Source organism: Amblyraja radiata, chromosome 3, assembly GCF_010909765.2.
Source record: "Amblyraja radiata isolate CabotCenter1 chromosome 3, sAmbRad1.1.pri, whole genome shotgun sequence".
Lineage (NCBI taxonomy): Eukaryota > Metazoa > Chordata > Chondrichthyes > Rajiformes > Rajidae > Amblyraja > Amblyraja radiata.
Window position 1 is genome coordinate 86,509,286 of NC_045958.1, and position 21,593 is coordinate 86,530,878.

General features: G+C 44.1%; 1 protein-coding gene across 4 annotated transcripts in view; it reads left to right on the forward strand.

Moving 5' to 3' along the window:
- The first annotated feature begins 13,658 nt into the window (after positions 1 to 13,658).
- haus6 (HAUS augmin like complex subunit 6) overlaps positions 13,659 to 21,593 on the forward strand; it is a 38,139-nt gene continuing 30,204 nt past the window's right edge. The window contains exons 1-3 of one of the 4 annotated variants that reach the window (XM_033018244.1): positions 14,140 to 14,233; positions 15,204 to 15,312; positions 17,298 to 17,393. In XM_033018244.1, coding sequence (XP_032874135.1) covers positions 17,302 to 17,393 — 92 coding nt within the window. In that variant the 5' untranslated portion in view covers positions 14,140 to 14,233; positions 15,204 to 15,312; positions 17,298 to 17,301. Of the gene's footprint in view, positions 14,234 to 15,203; positions 15,313 to 17,297; positions 17,394 to 21,593 lie in introns of all 4 variants that reach the window. The other 3 variants (XM_033018242.1, XM_033018241.1, XM_033018243.1) reach the window with 3 other exon arrangements.

Below are 21,593 nucleotides of genomic sequence, written 5' to 3' on the forward strand. Positions count from 1 at the left end.
AAAGAGAGGAAAGAAAAAAAAAGAATGAAAAAAAAATAGAGTAAATTATCAATAATACAGTGTAGATCAGTGCATGCTCCTTTAACATAGTGACCTCACCACTACTAACCACTCCCCATTGTCTCCTGTATAATTGTAGCTTCCCCACCTCCAGCTCGCTCTCTAGTTCCAGTGATGACCACAGACAGCTAGGGCATAATGTGTGTAGTGCCTTTAATAAAGATACTTAGTAAAAGACTTTGTGTGTCGAGCAAGTCCTTTTACATGGTGTCAGCGCGGTAGACTTGCGTCTCCTGTTAATCGGCTTTATTTTATTATTTGTTTATCCCAGTTGTGTCCCCACCTCTACATTTTACTATGGCTAACTCGTGTCGTCGTCCCGACAAGCTCGTTTTTGACGCGGACATCGTGCCCGGCTGGACTGTCTTCCAGCGCGACTATGAACACTACATCGCGATCGCTCATCCTGGTGCCACTCCTGCGGTACAGGCTCACCTACTCCTCAACCTGGCTGGTCCGGAGGCAATGGAACATTATGCATCGTTCGAGTTCGCCCCTCCGGAAGACCGTTACGACCCGGTATGTCTCATAGCCAAATTCACTGCCCTATGCAATATACCCACCAATAACATTATTGAGCGTTTCAAGTTCTTCACAAGGCGTCAGGTTCCAGGTGAGCACATTGACGCTTTCATTGCCTCTTTGCGACATATGGCTCGGCGGTGCCGCCTTGAAGTGATTACACCGGACGAAATGATCAGGGACGTCCTGGTCAACGGTCTCCTAAACTTTAAACTGCGTGAAGAGCTCCTGATGAAGCCTGATCTATCGCTAAAGGATGCCATGCATTCCGCTCGCATGGCCTCTGCTGTTGGCTCCGTATCTCAACCGGTGTCCCAGGACATCAATTTCACCGGTACCGCTGGCCGCCGGCGGATCAATAGCCCGCCACGCCGGTTCACCCCCTCTGCACCCGCTAAGGTCACCCCTTGTCGCTGCCCCAATTGTAATTTCTCTTCACACCAGTTCAACGTTTGCCCAGCGCAGGGTAAAACTTGTAATTCCTGCGGGAAGCTGAACCATTTTTCTGCAGCTTGTCGGTCGCGTGGGAAACCTGTCCCTGCTCCTAGAAGGAGTCTAAACAACCTTGCGGACTGTGATAGCGCGCCTGGTTCCCAGTACCAGCTTGAACTCCCTGATTCTGATACGAGTTCCTCCCATGGTGATTCGACTGCGTTTTCGCTTTTGGGTGCACCTGCATTGATAACAGATCCTTCCGTGCATGTTACTGTCAATGGACACTCCTTCCCTGCGAAGGTCGATACTGGTGCGTTTGCCAATGTTATGTCTGTTAGCCTCTTCAAGCAGATAAGCTCAGGGGAGAGGGTGACTCCCGATGACTCCCGCCTTCATGCCTATGGGGGAGGTATTCTGGCCGCCGTGGGGAAGGCCACGGTTATCTGTACAGTTCTCGAGACCTCTCGGCCCCTCACTTTTCTCCTGCTGGAATCTGAAAACGTCACCCTGCTGGGCGCCCGTGCATGCCAGGACTTTGGTTTGGTCTCTTTCCACCACGACATCCACCTGGTGCAGGCTCCCATGGACCCCCTGAACGAGTATCCCGACCGTTTTGATGACGTTCTGGGCAAACTGCCCTGTGCCTACAAAATCGTTGTTGACCCGGGGGTCAACCCGGTAATTAGACCGGCCCACCGGGTGTCTTTTGCCATGAAGGGCCGCGTGGAGTCCACACTGCGTAACATGGTGGCCACGGGCATCCTCAAGGAGGTGAGTGCTCCCACCCTGTGGGTCTCCACCATGGTTGTCGCTGCCAAGAAGGATGCGAGCGAGATCAGGATCTGCATCAACCCAAAAGACCTGAACCTTGCTATCCAACGCCCGCACTACCCCTTGCGGACGGTGGAGGACGTCGCTGCACAGGTCGGTCCGGCCACAGTCTTCTCGGTCCTAGATGCCAAGAACTCCTTTTGGCAGATCCCTCTGGATGAACGTTCCTCCTTCCTGACTACCTTTAGCACACCTTTCGGCAGGTTCCGTTTTCTCCGCATGCCTTTTGGGATCAACTCAGCTAGCGAGGTTTTCCAGCGCACCATGGAACAGCTGTTGCCGGGTTGCCGTGCGCTATCATTGTGGATGACATCCTGGTGTACGGGAGGGACGTCGCTGAGCACGACCTGCACCTCCGCAAAGTCCTGGACAGGGCTCGTGAGATCAATCTCAAACTTAACCCGAAGAAGTGTCGGTTCCGTGTTCAGGAAGTCACTTACGTAGGTCACGTTTTCACGGCCGGGGGACTAAAGCCAGACCCCCAGAAGACGGCAGCGGTCACCGAAATGCCCGCTCCCACCGACGTGCCCGGCCTGCAGCGCTTTCTGGGCATGGTCAACTACCTGGGGAAGTTCATACCCGACCTCAGTGAACTGAGTGCCCCCCTGAGGGAGCTGACCAAGAAGGACAATGCCTGGGTCTGGCTCCCGCACCACCAGTCGGCCTTCGTGGCCCTGAAGTCCAAGCTCGCACGCACCCCGACTTTAAAGTACTTTGACCTGAACAGGCCAATCGTCCTCACCTGCGATGCATCTCGGTTCGGCCTCGGTGCCGCCTGCCTGCAGCTCTATGACGATCGGCAGCTGCCTGTTCACTACGCCTCTCGCACCATGACCCCTGCTGAGCAGCGCTACGCTCAGATCGAGAAGGAGCTCCTTGCCGTGGTGTTCGCATGCTCCAAATTCAAGGACTACATTCTTGGCAACTCCTTCACCATTGAAACTGACCACGAGCCGCTGGTCTCTATCTTGAACAAGCCTATCCACGCGGCCTCTTCACGTTTGCAGCGAATGATGCTGCAGCTCCAACGCTTCACGTTTGAAATTGTGTACCGCAAGGGCAAGGAAATGTTCGTGGCCGACATATTGTACCGTGCGCCGCTCCCTTCCGTTGCCCGCCATCCATACGAATCGTCTGACCTGATGGTACTGAACGTTAACATTATTCCCTCTTGGCAGATGCAGTCCCTGGTCAAACACACTGCCGCTGATCCTGCCCTGCAACAGCTTGAGGGCGTCATCCGCCGTGGCTAGCCTGACCGACGCTCTTCCCTACCGGCTGGTGCCGTGCCCTACTTCCTGGTTCGGGACGAGTTGGTGCTGCACAACGGCGTGGTGGTGAAGGGTCACAAGGTCGTGGTGCCGGCCGCGCTGCGGGATCATTACTTTCAAACCGCCCACAACGGCCACCCCGGCGTGGAAGCCAATTTGTCCCAGGCCCAAGCCCAGTTTTACTGGCCTGGCATGGTTCAGGACATCCAGGACAGGGTCTCCGCCTGTGCTGCCTGTAACAGTCTCCGGCCCCATCAACAGCGCCAACCTCTCATGCAGCAGCCGGCTCCCGAGTTGCCGTGGATGGCTGTCGCCACTGACATATTCGAATGGCGTGGCAAACACTTCCTGGTCCTGGTGGACTCCTACTCCAGCTGGTTCGAGGTGGACCAGCTGCTGTCCCTCACGTCTGCTGCCGTCATCGGGAAGCTTCGCCGCCACTTTTCAACCTTTGGTTCCCCGGTGACTCTCCAATCCGACAACGGCAGCCAGTTTACCAGCGCGGAGTTCGGCGCCTTCACCACCCGATGGAACTTTCGCCACATCACCAGCAGCCCCGAGTACCTGCAAAGCAATGGCCTTGCAGAGCGCGCTGTCCGCAGCGCCAAGGAGCTGCTGGAACATTGTCGGCTTTCTCATTCGGACTTCTACCTTGCCCTCCTCAACCTCCGCAACATTTCCCGGGACCCCGCACTCGGCTCGCCTGCCCAGCGCCTCATGTCCCGCACCACTCGACCCCCTCTCCCGGTCTCTCAACAATCCCTAAAGCCCGCGGTCCGCAGCCCTGCCGCTGTCACGGAGCGCATCATCGAGAAGCAGGTCATCCAGAAGCGCTCCTTTGACAAATCATCCCGTCTCCTTCCCCGTCTGTTCCCAGGCCAGGTTGTCCGGATGAAGTCCACCTCCGGTCATCACCGGCTGGCCATTGTCGTTGGCAATGCTGACTCTCCCCGGTCATACCTGGTTGATTACGAGGGCACCGTGTACCGTTGGACACGCCAGCACCTGCTGCTTGTCAACGAGCCTGCTCCGCCCCCCGCGGACCCGTTTTCGCCGCCGATCTCTTCCCCACTGCCCGAAACTCCTCCTGCTCCTGTCACTCCTCGCATGCCCCGGACACTGCCCTCTCAGCTCTCTGTGCCCCGCACACACCAGCCTCCTTCTCCTGCCTCACCTGCAGGTGTACCTGTTTCGCCCCCCCCCTTCTCCTCCTTCCCCGGTGCGCTCTTCACCAGGGTCTCCCATCTCTGTCCCTGCCCCCGTTCCTGCAGCTCCTGCGGTTGAAGGGGAAGGCGGGTTGCGCACCCGCTCTGGGCGGTTGGTCAAGCCGCCTGTCCGGTACGGAGTGTGCGAGTAGTCTGTATCATGATTGTCTAACTGTTCCCTGCTTATGGTCTGATTCTAGCGTATGAGCCGTGGTCGCTTTTGTTTCCAAGAGGAAGGATGTAGATCAGTGCATGCTCCTTTAACATAGTGACCTCACCACTACTAACCACTCCCCATTGTCTCCTGTATAATTGTAGCTTCCCCACCTCCAGCTCGCTCTCTAGTTCCAGTGATGACCACGGACAGCTAGGGCATAATGTGTGTAGTGCCTTTAATAAAGATACTTAGTAAAAGACTTTGTGTGTCGAGCAAGTCCTTTTACATACAGCTTAGGAGATATTTCCGTAGGTAAGGTCACCGACATCTCCATAATCCACATTTTAATTGTGGGGGTTGTTGGGTTTTTCCAAAATTTTAATATTAAAATACTATAATCAAGGAAATTTATTTGGCTTGTTGTAAGTTTTAAGCATTGTTCTGATATTCCCAATATTATTAGTTTAGGGTCGGGATCCAATTGGATATTAACAACTTCGGAAACAATTTTTAAAATATCCGTGCAGAAATTTTTAATTTTTATACAATTTACAAAAGTATGGGTTAAATTAGCCGCTGAATATTAACATTTGTCACAGACGGGAGATATTAGGAAAAATTCTATTTAATTTTGTTTAGAATAATGTAGTACTTTAAATTATATTAAAAAATGTCTAGCATTTAACGAGCATTGATGTATGTGTTGTAGACTTTCATCCCAAATATCTTTTGTTATAGGTTGAGCTAATTCATTTTCCCATGCTTGTCTATATAATTCCGTCGACGGGATTTCACTACCTAAGAGTGTTATAAATGCGAGATATTAATTTAACTGTATTAGGGAGTTTATTCAAACATTCATCAAGAGTCTCTGGCTCTCTAGTTCTGTATTCTTGTGTATGTGATTTAACATAATCTCTAAATTGTAAATATCTAAAAAAAATATTTGAATGTAATCCATAATTCTGTTGTAACTCCTGAAATGAAAGAAAAATACCTTTTCTATAAAGATGTCCCACCTTTTTAATTCCATAATTTTTCCATTGTACAAAACCTTTATCCAACACAGAAGGTTTAAATGAAGGATTATTTACAATGGGGAGAGAAAGTGATAAATTATCCAATTTTAATGTATTTTTTAATTGTTTCCAAATTCGTATACCACTGTATATTATAGGGTTTTCACTATAGGATTTTTAATTCAGTTTTGTGGGAGCTAACAGAATCGGGCCAATTTCAAAAGGCAAACAATCCTCCTTTTCCATCATTAACCAGTCTGGTCGCTGATCCATATCTTCCAACCAAAAGTTCATATTTTTAATATTGACTGCCCAAAAGTAAAATATTTTTTTTATAAAACTAATAAAACTAATCCTCCACTCGTCTTGGATTTACATAGATGTTTTTTACTTATTCTATGATTCTTATAATTCCAAATAAAACTTGTGACAATAGAATCAACTTTAAAAAAAAAAATGTTTGGGAGATATATCGCGATTGATTGAAAAAGGTATAGTAATTGCAGAAGAAAAACATTTTTATGGCATTAATTCTACCGAGCATTGAAATGGGAAGTGTTTTTCAATATTGAATATTCTTATTGCAGTTTGTTAAGTAAAGGCGGAAAGTTTAGTTTAAATAAAGAAGTATATTCCTTGGTCACATAAATTCCTAGATATTTAAATTTTTCATGGACTATTTTAAAGGGAGATTGGTGCAATATATATGTTAAGTTCCGTTATTGGCATAATTTCACTTTTATTCCAGTTAATTCTATATCCCGAAAATGAGCCAAATTGAGTTATGAGATTTAGCAAGTTTGGAATGCTGGTTTCTGGATTTGTAATATATAGTAATACATCATCTGCATATAAAGAGATGTATTTTTAGTATTATACCCAAATATTTTTGGGTGGGCTCTAACATTTTCTGCCAATGGTTCAATAGCAAAGGCGAATAATAACGGGGATAACGGGCATCCTTGTCTACAACCTGTAGATAAATCAAATTTTGTTGACAACATTTGATTTGTCATTATTCTAGCTGTTGGATTAGTATATAAAAACTTAACCCATGTACAGAACTTCTCACCCAGTTTAAATTTTTTATTCACCGGAAATAAATAGGGCCATTCCACTTAATCAAATGCTTTTTCAGCATTTAACGAGATAACTGCTAAATCTACATTAGCTATTCTATTTGAGTATATAATGTTAAATAATCGTCTCAGATTATAAAATGAATAACGTTTTGGAATAAAGCCTGTTTGATCGGGGTGTATTAATTTATGAATCACTAAACTTAGTCTATGGGCTAAAATTTTAGTTAATATTTTCTGATCAGTGTTTAAGAGAGCAATTGCTCTATATGAACCTAGGTCCTCAGGGTCCTTATCCGTTTTTGGTATAAGTATTATTGTTGATTCATTTAAAGTTTCTGGTAATTTCTGTTGAGTAAAGGCGTAAGTATATAATGTCTGTAGGCGTGGAGAGATCAGATCATAACGTTTTAAATAAAATTCACTATTTAAGCCATCAAGGCCTGCGGCCTTTCCCTTTTTTAAAGATCTAATAGACTCTTCAATATCTTTTACTGATATATCAACCCCTAATAATTTCCTCTCTTTCAGATCTAAACCTGTAAGATTACATTTCTGTAAAAATGATTCCATTCCTGCAGAACGCTCTGTCGTTTTCGTTGAATAAAGTGTTTGATAGTATTGAGAAAATCTATCATTGATATCCTTGGGTAATGTTAGTATTTGTTTGAGTCTTTGGTATTATATCCCTGAATATTCGGATGAATTCTTATACTTTCTGCTAAAGGCTCTATCACAAGGGCAAATAGCAGGGGTGATAATGCACATCCCTGTCTATTGCCCCTTGATAATTGAAATTTTGAAGATAACATGTTATTGGTTAGTATTCTTGCCGTCGGCTTGTCATATAATAATCCATGCAGATTTAATGACTATGAGATGTTTTTTTTGTAGCCTCTGCCTGACCCTCCACTTGAACTTGAACTAACTTATCAAAGAACTTATCAAAACTTATCAAAAGACTTGGAATCTGATGAAGAATATTCAGATAGATTAGATGCAATGTAAACAAATAAATAGGGGAAATAAATGATTATATAAAGTTTTATTTTAATGTCTATCGTTTCACTGTTTATTTGGTCAAATTATTTAAACAATGAGTGAATTACTTATGGTAATGGCGTGCTAGTGGATGACAGTGTGACAGTCCACCCACCCATCCACACACACATCCATCCATGCGCACACTTCCATGCATGCACACACACACACATACATGCACACGTACATCCACACACACACATTGGTCAGGATGTGACATTTACATCAGAAATAAGACAGGCCTCTTACAGGTCTGTCACCCAGCCTGGCACTGCCTCAGTCCCATTATGGCCGTTACCCCCATTCTCCGCACTATGGCAGTCAGTGGGGTTCAGTAAACAGGGGAACCCAGAGGATCTGTCCTGACCCTTTAATTAGGCAGGTTCATGAGCACTTAAAACCTGGGACCTCTGCTGCAGTCTCATTAATTTCCTATTAAAGTGACTGGAAGATGCCTTGCAGGACTGTCCCCCAGCCTGGAACTGCCACAATCCCACTATGGTGCTGACCCCCACTCTGCACACTGGCAATCAATGGGATTCAGTAAAGGGAGGAACCCACAAAAACTGCTCTCACCCATTAATTAGGCTGGTTCAGGAGCAGGACCTCTGCGACAGTGTCATTAAAAAAACACACAATTATATTCATATTATTATTTTTATATAATATAATTATACTTAATTATATATGATTACAGCCATATTTACAAGTCATATATATGTATAGGTATAATAATATATAGTTGAAATGGACTGCATCACGGAAATAGGCTGCCCATGCTGTAATATGGGCATTGGCCACTAGATGGCGCTTACTTTCCCGATCGCATTTTCTAATTAATTTAATTAATTAATGTGCAACTTTTGGCACTGACGAGTTATGACATCCTTCTCAATTATATTTAATTTATACCTGTGGAAAATTTCATGTACAGTGGCTTGCAAAAGTATTCATACCCCTTGAACTTTTCCACATTTTGTCACGTTACAACCACAAACGTAAATGTATTTTATTGGGATTTTATGTGATAGACCAACACAAAGTGGTGCATAATTGTGAAGTGGAAGGAAAATGATACATGGTTTTCAAATTTTTTTACAAATAAAAAACTGAAGTGTGGCGTGCAAAAGTATTCAGCCCCCCTGAGTCAATACTTTGTAGAACCACCTTTCGCTGCAATTACAGCTGCAAGTCTTTTGGGGTATGTCTCTACCAGCTTTGCACATCTAGAGACTGAAATTTTTGCCCATTCTTCTTTGCAAAATAGCTCAAGCTCAGTCAGATTGGATGGAGAGCATCTGTGAACAGCAATTTTCAAGTCTTGTCAGAGATTCTCAATTGGATTTAGGTCTGGACTTTGACTGGGCCATTCTAACACATGAATATGCTTTGATCTAAACCATTCCATTGTAGCTCTGGCTGTATGTTTAGGGTCGTTGTCCTGCTGGAAGGTGAACCTCCGCCCCAGTCTCAAGTCTTTTGCAGACTCTAACAGGTTTTCTTCCAAGATTGCCCTGTATTTGGCTCCATCCATCTTCCCATCAACTCTGACCAGCTTCCCTGTCCCTGCTGCAGAAAAGCATCCCCACAGCATGATGCTGCCACCACCAATGTTTCACAGTGGGGATGGTGTGTTCAGGGTGATGTGCAGTGTTAGTTTTCCGCCACACATAGCACTTTGCATTTAGGCGAAAAACTTCTATTTTGGTCTCATCTGACCAGAGCACCTTCCTCCACATGTTTGCTGTGTCCCCCACATGGCTTGTGGAAAACTGCAAACAGGACTTCTTATGGCTTTTTTTCAACAATGGCTTTCTTCTTGCCACTCTTCCATAAAGACCCGATTTGTGGAGTGCACGACTAATAGTTGTCCTGTGGACAGATTCTCCCACCTGAGCTGTGGATCTCTGCAGCTCCTCCAGAGTTACCATAGGCCTCTTGGCTGCTTCTCTGATCAATGCTCTCCTTGCCCGGCCTGTCAGTTTAGGTGGATGGTCATGTCTTGGTAGGTTTGCAGTTGTGCCATACTCCATTTTCGGATGATGGATTGAACAGTGCTCCGTGAGATGTTCAAAGCTTGGGATATTTTTTTATAACCTAACCCTGCTTTAAACTTCTCCACAACTTTATCCCTGACCTGTCTGGTGTGTTCCTTGGGCTTCATGATGCTGTTTGTTCACTAATGTTCTCTAACAAACCTCTGAGGCCTTCACAGAACAGCTGTATTTATACTGAGATTAGATTACACACAAGTGGACTCTATTTACTAATTAGGTGACTTCTGAAGGCAATTGGTTGCACTGGATTTTATTTAGGGGTATCAGAGTAAAGGGGGCTGAATACTTTTGCACGCCACATTTTTCAGTTTTTTATTTGTAAAAGAATTTGAAAACCATGTATCATTTTCCTTCCACTTCACAATTATGCGCCACTTTGTGTTGGTCTATCACATAAAATCCCAATAAAATACATTTACGTTTGTGGTTGTAACGTGACAAAATGTGGAAAAGTTCAAGGGGTATGAATACTTTTGCAAGCCACTGTACTTCCGTGACGTGGGTCACGAAAATCGATTTCTAGACACATTTTTGATGTTCGGCCCACAGCCTAATTCCTCTGTTTTGACGACTTGGAAAAGATCATCCACTCATTTATCTCCTCCTGCCTTGATTACTGCAACTCCCTTTACACTGGCATCAGCCAAACATCCCTGTCCCGCCTGCAATTGGTCCAAAACACCGCAGCGTGACTTCTGACGGGCACCCGGAAAAGGGACCACATCAGCCCGATTTTGGCCTCTCTCCACTGGCTCCCAGTGCGGTTCAGAATCAATTTCAAGCTACTCCTTTATGTATACAAAGCCCTTAACGGGCTTGCCCCCATCTACATCAGAAATCTGCTAACCAACCTTACTACTTCCAGGTCCGTCAGGTCGGCCGACGTGGGATTGACCATCCGCCGGTCCAGGCATAAGCTCAGGGGCGACCGCGCTTTTGCGGTTGCAGTACCTAGACTATGGAACAGCATCTCTCTACCCATCAGAACTGCCCCCTCTATCAATTCTTTTAAGTCTAGACTTAAAACTTATTTTTACTCACAAGCGTTTCTTGAGGTCCTCTGAGGGAGCACTGTATGTATGTATTTATGTATGTATTGTTAGATCTATGTACCCTGTTTGTAGAACGTTAGTACTTGCACGGATGTAAAGCACTTTGGTCAACAAGAGTTGTTTTTAAATGTGCTATAGAAATAAAATTATTGATATTATTGATAATTCCTAATACTCTCTTCTAAGTTGATCTTCCTCTTACTCCATGCCTTCTGGATCCTATACTGGTCCAGGGATTAGCTATGTGTTTTCTGGATGAACCTTCTCTTGTCTGAGATCTATTTATTGGTCGCCTTTGTTGAATCCTTTGTAGTCTCTGAGTTTATATTTTTCAACCTTGGAACGTGTGTTCCCACTTCCTTCTTTGGCCATATGGATTTCCTGAGCAAATTACAAAGTGTTGGAGATTATATTTGCTGTTTTCCCAAGATGGTGTCAATGATGGGTCTGTGTAATTGACTAGGCTACACCCACAACTCTGCAATTTCTTAGTTTTGAACCTCCGTCTCACCTGCTTGTGCCATTTGATGGATGTGAAGGAGATTCCAGTATCTGGATTTCCTTGTGCAGGAAATCTTCTTGGATTCCCCGTGACCACAAATTTTAAGGATCTTTTTTTGGTTCTTTTCTCATCTACACAGTGTGAAGTGTAGATGGATTCAATGATGGGGAGACTGGTCTGTGCGATGGACTGGGTTGCATCCACAACTCTGAAATTCCTTGCAATTTTGATCCCCGTCACACCTGGAAGGTCTGCAGGTGTTATTTGATGGATGTGAATGGGATTACAGCAGCTGGATTTCCTTGTGTAGGATGTGAAGAAGATACTGGATGTGAAGGAGATATCTTCTTGGATTCCCCATAACCAAGAATTTTAAGGATCTTTGTTTGGGTCTTCTTTTCGCACACCAGTTATAACCATGTACTAATCCTCTGGGAGTCATCAGCCAGGTCTCTCTGATATTTCTTATAGAAACATATAACAATCTTATAGAAACTTATACAATTCTTAGAGGATTGGTCAGGGTAGATGCAGGAAAAATGCTCCCAATGTTGGTGGACTCCAGAACCAGGGGTCACAGTTTAAGAATAAGGGGTAGGTTTTCAGGACTGAAAGGAGGAAAAACTTTTTCACCCAGAGAACTGTGAATCTGTGGAAATATCTGCCACAAAAGGCAGTGGAGGCCAATTCACTGGATGTTTTAAAGGGAGAGTTAGGTATTGCTCTTGGGGCTAGTGGAATCAAGGGATATAGGGGGAAAGGCTGGAACGGGGCACTTCGTCTTCTTCTTCTTTCGTGTGGCGTGCACAGCCTAAAGTTCTCCTTCTTCTTCTTCTATGTGGTGTTTTTTGGCGGTTGGCAAACAACTTTTTTGGTGCATTACCGCCACCAACTGGCATGGAGTGTGGATCAAACAACACCATTACATATACTAATAACCTATATCCTTCCGAACAAATTGGTTACCCTAAGAAAATGCAACAGGATTTGATAGCACTTATATGAACTTCCTTGCAAAATATCTACCAAATCAAATTGTATTCTTTCTTTTCTGAACTGCTCACTCATCCGTTCTCTCTCCTCCTCATACCTCTCACAATGTACAATGACATGCTCTATTGTCTCTTCTTGCCCACAGTATTCACATCTACCTGTATTATGCTTGCCTATTATAAAAAGTGTACTGTTCAGACCAGTGTGTCCAAATCTAATTCTTGAGATTACTGTCTCCTCTTTTCTGTTTTTTCCTGCACATCTCATTTCTCCCACTTTCCTCTGGACTCTGTAGAACCACCGTCCTTTCCGCTCTTCATCCCATTGCTTTTGCCATCTTTCCTTCAGTCTTTGCTTAATAATGTCTTTGATTTCAGTTTTACCTATGTTAATACTTAAATCAATTTTACTTCTTTTTGCTACCTCTTTTGCTACCTTATCTGCCAATTCGTTTCCTCTAATGCCAATGTGTGCTGGTACCCATAAAAATATGACTGTAAGCCCCATCATTTGAATTCTGAATAGTGTTTGTTGTATTTCAATCAAAATGTCTGGTCTACTGTCTGAATGGCTGTGCTGTAAACTCTTTATTGCTAAACCTGAATCTGAGCAAATAACTGTCCTTAAAGGCCTAGTATCCTCGACCCACTGTACCGCTAACAATATTGCAATCATTTCACCTGTGTATACTGAGACCTCATTATTGATCCTCTTCCCTACTTTGATGTGAAATTCTGGTACAATAAATGCTACTCCTACTTTATCTACTGAATCTTTTGATGCATCTGTATAAATTTGGACAAAACTGTAGTATCTGTCAATGTATTCCTGTATGATGACTGAATTATACCTATGTTGTTTATCCTTGTTTTCCTGTTCTAATGTTGTAAAGTCTACTGTTGCATCTGGAAGTATCCAAGGTGGAATTGAAGGTAATGGAACTGTTGGAACCACATTTAATTGTGCTATGCCGATTTGTACTGCTCTCTGGGTCACTGTCCATCCAAAACTTTTTGTTTCCCTTCTCTCCTTTTCCCAGCATGGTTTGATAGTAACTTGTGCTGGGTGTTCTTGACTGTGGCCCTGTAGGTTAATCCCAGCCTAAAGTTGTAGGACAACTTGTTCTATTATTAGATCTTCTGTTTGTGCACGTCGAGTTGATTGCATTAGTTGAAACAGGGCGGACCACGTGAAGGTTGCAATCTTCCACCCCATGATCAGCCACGATCATTTTGAATGGCGGTGCTGCTCAAAGATCATAGATGGTCGTCGGCGCTGCTCAAAGACGCCTGTTCTCCATGTTGGTTTCCACGGTTCAGGTCATTGGCGCTTTTGTTTCCTGCCAACGGAAAGGGCGCGGGCCAGCGCGCGCTCGCCGCCTCGACCAATGAGAGCGAGGAGCTGGCTCCCGCCGCGCGTCACCGCCGAGCTCTGATTGGCAGGCGAGCGAGCGAGCGGGGAGACGCTGCGGGCGGTTTGAAGCGGAAACCATCGAGGTGACGGTGGCGGTGCTGCTGCTGCTGCAGCTGTACAGGAGCGGGTGAAAGCAGCCGGACTGTGCTGCACAGGAGCGGGAGCGTAAACATAGTGCATAGAAGCGAGGAGACGACCCAGGAGGAAAGGAGAGTGTGGTGCATAGGAGCGGTTAGCGCCGGAGCCGCACGGATCAGACCGCCGCTGTGCAGTGGAGCGGGAGACGACTGAGCCAGAAAGGAGCGGGTCGAGTCGCGCCGTAGCGGACCGGATCAGCCTGTAGCCGCGCACAGGACTGGGAAGACCGGGTTGGAGTCGAGACGCTCACGGGCTGGGCCGGACCAGACCGCGGTGCGCTGGAGCAGGGTCGGAGCCGAGCAGAGGCCGAGCTTTGCGTGGGTCGGACCGGGACGTGGTGGGCCGCGGCGGATGGCGGGAGGATGGCGAAAGGAGAGCCTGTGGAAGACGCTTTTGGTTCTTGGCTTCACGCCGCCAGGAGATAAGCTGCGAACGGCGAAGCGCCCCGTCTTTGGCGCGTGAGTTAATGCGTGCCCATGTCTATCAACTTGTAACTGTCCGAGAGTTTACTTTAGTGTGTTTTCACGTGTACCGAAGTACAGTGAAAAGATTTTGTTTCATTTTGACCAGTCCAGCCAGTGGAAAGTCTACACGATTACAATTAAACCCCACTCGCTTCCTGCCGGTGCAGACTTTCCTGACTGTTGTAAGCGTCCCTTGTGCAAAGACGGAGTTGTGATAAAAATTCTCCCACCTGAACATGGCGACTAATCCCTCTAGAGATAGACACAATGCTGGAGTAATTCGGAGGGACAGGCATCTTCTTTGGAGAGAAGGATTGGGTGATGTTTTGGGTCGAGATCCTTCAGGGGCTGTCCCACTTGGGCGATCTAATCCGTGAGTTCTGGCGATTTTGCCCTCGACTCATACTCGCAGCATGGTCGTAGGAGGTCTTTAAATCTCCTTCATGCTCGAGAGTGGTACACGAGGCCTCAGTAAGGTCGCGGCATATTTTTCAACATGTTGAAAAATGCCCACGAATAAAAAATGGTTGCCATGGGGGGAAAATCGATACTTTTTTTGCTGGTAGGTTTAGTCGTAGTAGGTCGTCATGTTATTCGTAGGTAATCGAGGGTAGTCGAAGGTAGTCTTCATCATAGTCAAAAGGGAGGTCGAAGGAGGTCATCTTCACTCTCTGCTATTGGGTGTCCACTTTCCCCGAAGTTAGTCGAAGCTAGTCTTCAAAATAGTCGAAGGAGGTATTCTACATAGTCGAAGAAGATATTCAACATGTTATTTTTTCAAACTCTTCTAAACTTGCCAATTAGGTCGCCCAAGTGGGACAGCTCCTTTAGGCTTGAAAACCGAAACTCATCCGTTCCTTCTCTCCAGAGATGCTGCTACTGAGTTATCCAGCATTTTGAGTCTATCTTCAGTGTAAACCAGCATCTGCAGTTCATTAATTATTAATTTCTCCTCTGTTTAAAGATCAATCCAAGAGTGTTGGTATGTTACTCGCTCCAGCAGGCCCCTTGTTTTGTACAGGCACAAGTAACTGCAGATGCTGGAAACTGAAGCATTAAATAACTAACCGAAGGTACTCCGTGGGTCGAGCAGTATTTGTGGGTTGAAAAGAATGGGCATGTTTTGGGTTCAAACCCTGCATCAAAACCACAGATGCAGTCGGACCCGTCGGGTTCTTCCAGCGGATTGTTGGCCCTTGTGTTATGTTCATTTCGGTTCTGTTAGCTCTTATTGAAATTGAATAATGGGTCTTGGGTCTTCCATTTTTATCTGTTTAGATTTATTATTATGTGCAATGAGGTACATTATTGTCATGTGTAATGAGGTACAGTAGGAGTCCAGAAACGGGCCAGAGTTTTAAGAATAATGGGTAAGCCATTTAGAACTGAGATGGGGAAAAACGTTTTCTCCCAGAGTGTTGTGAATCTGTGAAATTCTCTGCCTCAGAAGGCAGTGGAGGCCAATTCTCTGGATACATTCAAGAGAGAGTTAGATAGAGCTCTTAAAGATAATGGAATTGAGGGATATGGGGAGAAGGCAGGAAAGGGGTACTGATTGTGGATATCAGCCATGATCACAGTGAATGGCGGTGCCGGCTCAAAGGGCCGAATGGCCTACTCGTACACCTATTGTCTATTGAGCTTTGTTTTGCATGCTACCCCCAACAGATCAGATATAATGTACATACAGTGCCTTCCATAAAGTTTGGGCCAAAGACCCATTATTTATTTGCCTCTGTACTCCACTATTTGCGATTTGTAATAGAAAAATTCACGTGTGGTTAAAGTGCACATTGTCAGATTTTCTTAAAGGGTATTTTTATACGTTTTGGTTTCACTATGTAGAAATGACAGCCGTATTTATACATAGCCCCCCCCCCCCCCCCCCCCCCCCATCCCATTTCAGGGCACCTTAATGTTTGGGACACAGCAATGTCATGTAAATGAAAGTAGGTCTGTTTAGTATTGTGTTGCATATCCTTTGCATGCAATGACTGTTTGAAGTCTGCGATTCATGGACATCACCAGTTGCTGGGTGTCTTCTCTGGTGATGCTCTGCCAGGCCTATATTGCAGCCATCTTTATGCCAAGCTTATGCTTGTTTTTTCCGGCTAGTCCCCTTAACATTTCTCTTCAGCATCTAAAAGACATGCTCAATTGGGTTCAGATCAGGTGATTGACTTGGCCACTCAAGAATTGACAATTTTTTAGCTTAGAAAAACTCCTTTGTTGCTTTAGCAGTATGATTGGGATCATTGTTTTGCTGTGGAATTAAATGCCGGCCAATGAGTTTTGAGGCATTTGTTTGAACTTGAGCAGATTGGATGGGTCTGTCTATACCTTTCAGAATTCATTATGCTACTACCATCAGCAGTTACATCATCAATGAAGATAAATGCCCAGACCATAACACCCCACCACCGTGTTTCACAGATGAGGTGGAATGGTTTGGATCTTAGGCAGTTCCTTCTCTCCTTAATACGTTGCTCTTGCTATTTGCTCAAACTGTAACCTGGCCATCCTATTTTTGTGTCTAACCAGTGGTTTGCATCATGCAGTGTAGCCTCCATATTTCTGTTTCTGAAGTCTTCTGCAGACAGAGATCATTGACAAATCCACACCTGTCTATCACAGTTTCTGATCTGTCGGACAGGTGTTTGGGGATATTTCTTTATTATAGAGAGAATTCTTCTGTCATCAGCTGTGGAACCCATGTGTCCCTAACATTATGGTGCCCTGAAATGTATAAACGTTGCTGTAATTTCTACATGGTTAAACCAAAATGTATAAAAATACCCTTTAATAAAATCTGACTGCTCTTTTCCACATATGATTTTTTTTTTTTTTGTCTATTACAAATCTCAAATTGTGGAGTACAGAGGCAAATAAATAAATGATGGGTATTTGTCCCAAACATTATGGATGGCACTGTAAATGCGATCAAGTCAAATTTATGTAGAATAGATACTGGGCAGAATATAGTTCTGAAAATCTGTTGCCGTTCATGGCTAAGCTTTCAGTACAGCTGATAATAAAGATAATGTAATTTCTTCAACAGGAATATGTTTGACAGACCAAATGTGGAAGCGTTCCAAATTGTTGTGTACTATTTGTTCTTGCAATTGGACCAGACACGTGCCAATTTTGTCTTCAGGTAAGATTAGTTTAGCTTACATCCACTGATCCAAGTAAGTAGTTGTTCCAAAGAAACTTTGTTATTGAAAATCAAGTTGGGAAAGTAATTGCGTCTATAGGGAAAAGGGAGTTGCGGGCTCGACAATGATAATACCGTGACGCCTTAACTCCCACATTAGTTTTGCGCCAGCAACCTCACAAGAAGGTCCAGCTGCAAGAGCTCAATAATTCCAAGGTCAGGTGCACTAATTGGCCTTATCTGCACACGGGTTATGATTAGTGAGAATGAAGGTAAAAAGAGGCTTCTGGAATAAACTAGACATAAGGTGTCTTCCTCAGCTAAGTGTCGTTTGTTCTTTAAGGGCCTGGCCCACTTGGGCGTCATTTGCGCGTCACGCAGTTGGCGTGCGAAGATTTGGTGAATTCCAAAATCCTGGGGCGCCGCTCGTCACTGCCTACGTCACCACGCGCGCGTCACGAAGCGTAAATGATGTCACGTCGTGACGCTTGAATTATGTCGCGCAAATAATGCCTAAGTGGGACAGGCCCTTTACCTTCTGTCGTGGGATTTAGTAGATTCTACTGCAATGCTGTACTTGTAGAGGACAATAGACAATAATTAGCAATAATGAACACCATTTCAGCCCACCATCCCTCGAGGTCGGTTACAATGAGGGTTTATTGTCTGTTACCTTGTTTAATCGAGTAACATTAAACAAATGTCAATAGAAGCAATTGCTTGTGTGAATTTCAATGACCACCTTCGGTGAAACTGACGGACTGTGTTCTTGGCAGACAATGGTGTCTGATTACTGCAAGGAAGTAACATTTTTTTCCCCCAAGACATTTTTGCAAGACAGTTTTTATGCAGTCAGTCTGCATAATGTAAATAGTGTTTCCTAGTTGCATTGTATCTGCAGTGCTCTCCATAATATTTGGGACAAAGACCCATTTATTTATTTCCCTCTGTATGCCACAACTTGAGATTTGTAATAGGAAAAAATCACATGTGGTTAAAGTGCACATTGTCAAATTTTAATAAAGGCCATTTTCATACATTTTGGTTTCTCTATTAAAAAAAGTGTTTATAACTAGTTCCCCCCCCCCCCATTTCAGGGCACCATAATGTTTGGGACACAGCGATGTCATGTAAATGAAAGCATCATGTTTAGTATTTTGTTGCATATCCTTTGCATCAAGTCTGCAATTCATGGACATCCCCAGTCCCCTTCTGTTTTCTGTTCAGCATGTAAAAGGCATGCTCAATTGAGTTCCGATCGGGTGATTGATTTGGCCACTCAAGAATGAACCATTTGTTAACTTTGAAAAACTCCTTTGCTGCTTTAGCGGTATGTTTGGGATCATTGTCTTGCTGTGGAATGAACCGCCGGCCAATGAGTTTTGAGACATTCATTTGAACTTGAGCAGATAAAATGTGTCTATACACTTCAGAATTCATTATGCTACTACCATCATCGGTTGTATCATCAAAGAAGATAAGTCAGCCAGTGCCATCAGCAGCCATACATGCCTTGGCCATAACACTCCCACCACTGTGCTTCACAGATGATGCGGTGTGGTTTGGATCTTGGGCAGTTCCTTCTCTCTATACGTTGCTCTTGCCATCACTCTGATATGTTAATCTTTGTATCATCTGTCCAAAAGACCTTTTTACAGAACTGTGGTTGCTTTTTTAAGTACTTCTTGGCAAGCTGTAACCTGGCCATCCTATCTTTGCGGCTAACCAGTGGTTTGCATCTTGCAGTGTAGCCTCTGTATTTCTGTTCATGAAGTTTTCTGCGGACAGTGGTCATTGACAAATCCACACCTGACTTCTGAAGTGTGTTTGATCTGTCGGACAGGTGTTTAGGGATTTTTCTTTAGTATAGAGATAATTTTTCTGTCTTCAGCTGTGGAGGTCTTCCTTGGCCTGCCAGTTCCTTTGCTGTTAATAAGCTCACCAGTGCTCTCTTTCTTCTTCATGATGTTCCACAGTTGATTTTGGTACGCCTAAGGTTTGGCTGATATCAGTTTTATTCTTGTTTCTCAGTCTCATAATGGCTTCTTTGACTTTCATTGGCACAACTTTGTCCTCATGTTGATAATCAGCAATAAAAGTTTCCAAAGGTGATGGAAAGACTAGGTGCTGCGAGCTCTCTTATACCTGCATTAAGGAGACAATTAAACACACCTGAGCATTTACAAACATATACGGAGCCATGTCCCAAACATTACGGTGCCCTGAAAAGGTGGGCACCGTAATTGTGGACTACAGAGGGAAATAAATAAATGACAGGTCTTTGTCTCAAACATTGTGGACGGCACTAGTTTGCAGTATGGAGTCTGGTTGTAGTAAGGTTAAGTTACATTTGTGATTTGTTTTAATATGGTTTAAAATAAAGATCGGAATAATTGGGTAAACATAGATTTTCAGTCTACATTCCTTGGAATGTAGCAGTATTTGATTATAGATTAATTCAGATTATAGATCTGAGGTCAAATTACAAGGGACTGCACATGCTGGAATCTTGAGGAAAATAAACTGTTAGAGGAACTTGGTAGGCCAGGCTGCATTTGTGTTTCAAATTGGCACCTTTCTTCAGATTGTCTGAAGAAGGGTTCTGTCCTGAAATGTCACCTGTCCACCTCTACAGATAATGCCTGGTTTACCGAGTTCCTTGAGCACTAAATCTCAGGTGTTATGCATGGGATATTATTTTGAAATGTTAATTTACATGCAGGTGAAGCAGACGTCTACTTTGTTAGAATTTCTAAATTTTGCTTGAGCAAATCAGTTATTCACAAAATTAACAGTTGAGTATTTTCAAGATTGCAAATATTTCAAGAGTCAAAACTATTTTATTGAAATATTTAGTTTATTTTATTTTAGAGATACAGCATGGATATGGGCCACTGAGTCTGCATCAACCAGCAATCCCTGCACATTAACACCATCCTACGCATACCAGGGACAATTTACCCATACACCAAGCCAATTAACCTACTTATCTGTACGTCTTTGGCATATGGGAGGAAACTGAAGATCTCGGAGAAACCCTAGTCATGTCACAGGAAAAATGTACAGGCAGCACCCGTAGTCAAGTTCGAACCCGGATATCCGCTGTCATATGCCCCAAAAGTGAACAACAAACTTCTTACTTGCAGCAACACAATAGATATATAAAGATAGTACTCGGTAATACCCATAATATTCATACTGAAGTTCTATTTTGATTTTTACTGAACAGCCAGAAATTTTTTGGCTCGAGCTAATCAGGATATGTACACCGTACCAATACAAATATGTGAGCTGCCAACCAACCAGTGCTCTGAGCAGCAGTTGCTGTGTAATGAAACTAGTTTCCTTCATACTATATATGCTACTGTAGGATACACAGTACCAATATAAATGTGAGCTGCAAACTAACCTATGCTTTGAGCAGCAGTTGATGTGTGATCAAACTACTTTCCTATACACTATTTAGGTGTGAGCATAATGACTTGATATATTTCTGTTGGTCCACACACAAAATGCTGTTGCTTGTTTTGGATAATGAGTATAAATATGAACTGTTTTACTATTATTGCCCAAGTCTACCTCTTTGGGGCTGCATTTGTATGTTGTTGAGACCAAGTTTTGGTGGCAGCTTTATTTGCATGCTGTTGTGAATTCATTTACTTAGAATTCTGTGATTTCAATAAAATCAGATAATTTGTGGGCTGACCTACTCCTGATGTGCCAGAATGAGGCCAAGAGGTGACTTTTGTAGGGATTTATAAATCATTATAGGCATAGATACGGTGACTTTTCATAGTTTTTATCCCCCACGGTAGTCTAAAACTAGAGGGCATAGGTTTAAGATGAGAAGAAAAGATTTTAAAGAGGACTTGGTGGCAAATTTATCACAGGCTGATGGGTATATGGAATGTGCTGCCAGAGGAAGTATGAGAAGCAGTAGAATTGCAAGGTTTGAAAGACTTTTGGACAGGTTCGTATAGGAAAGATTCAGAATTGTATGTGCCAAATGCAGACAAGCTGAGGAAGGCATCTTGATTGGCGTGGATGAGTTGGGCCAAAGACCTTGTTTCCAATTTGTAAGCAGGATTTGGCATTGCGTTGCAACTAGGATCGGGAGATCACGTAGGCCAAGGCAGACTTAGTGAAGGTGTTCAACAAAATGATAGATGCCTTGCACTCGGCTGTTTGTGGTGGGAGATG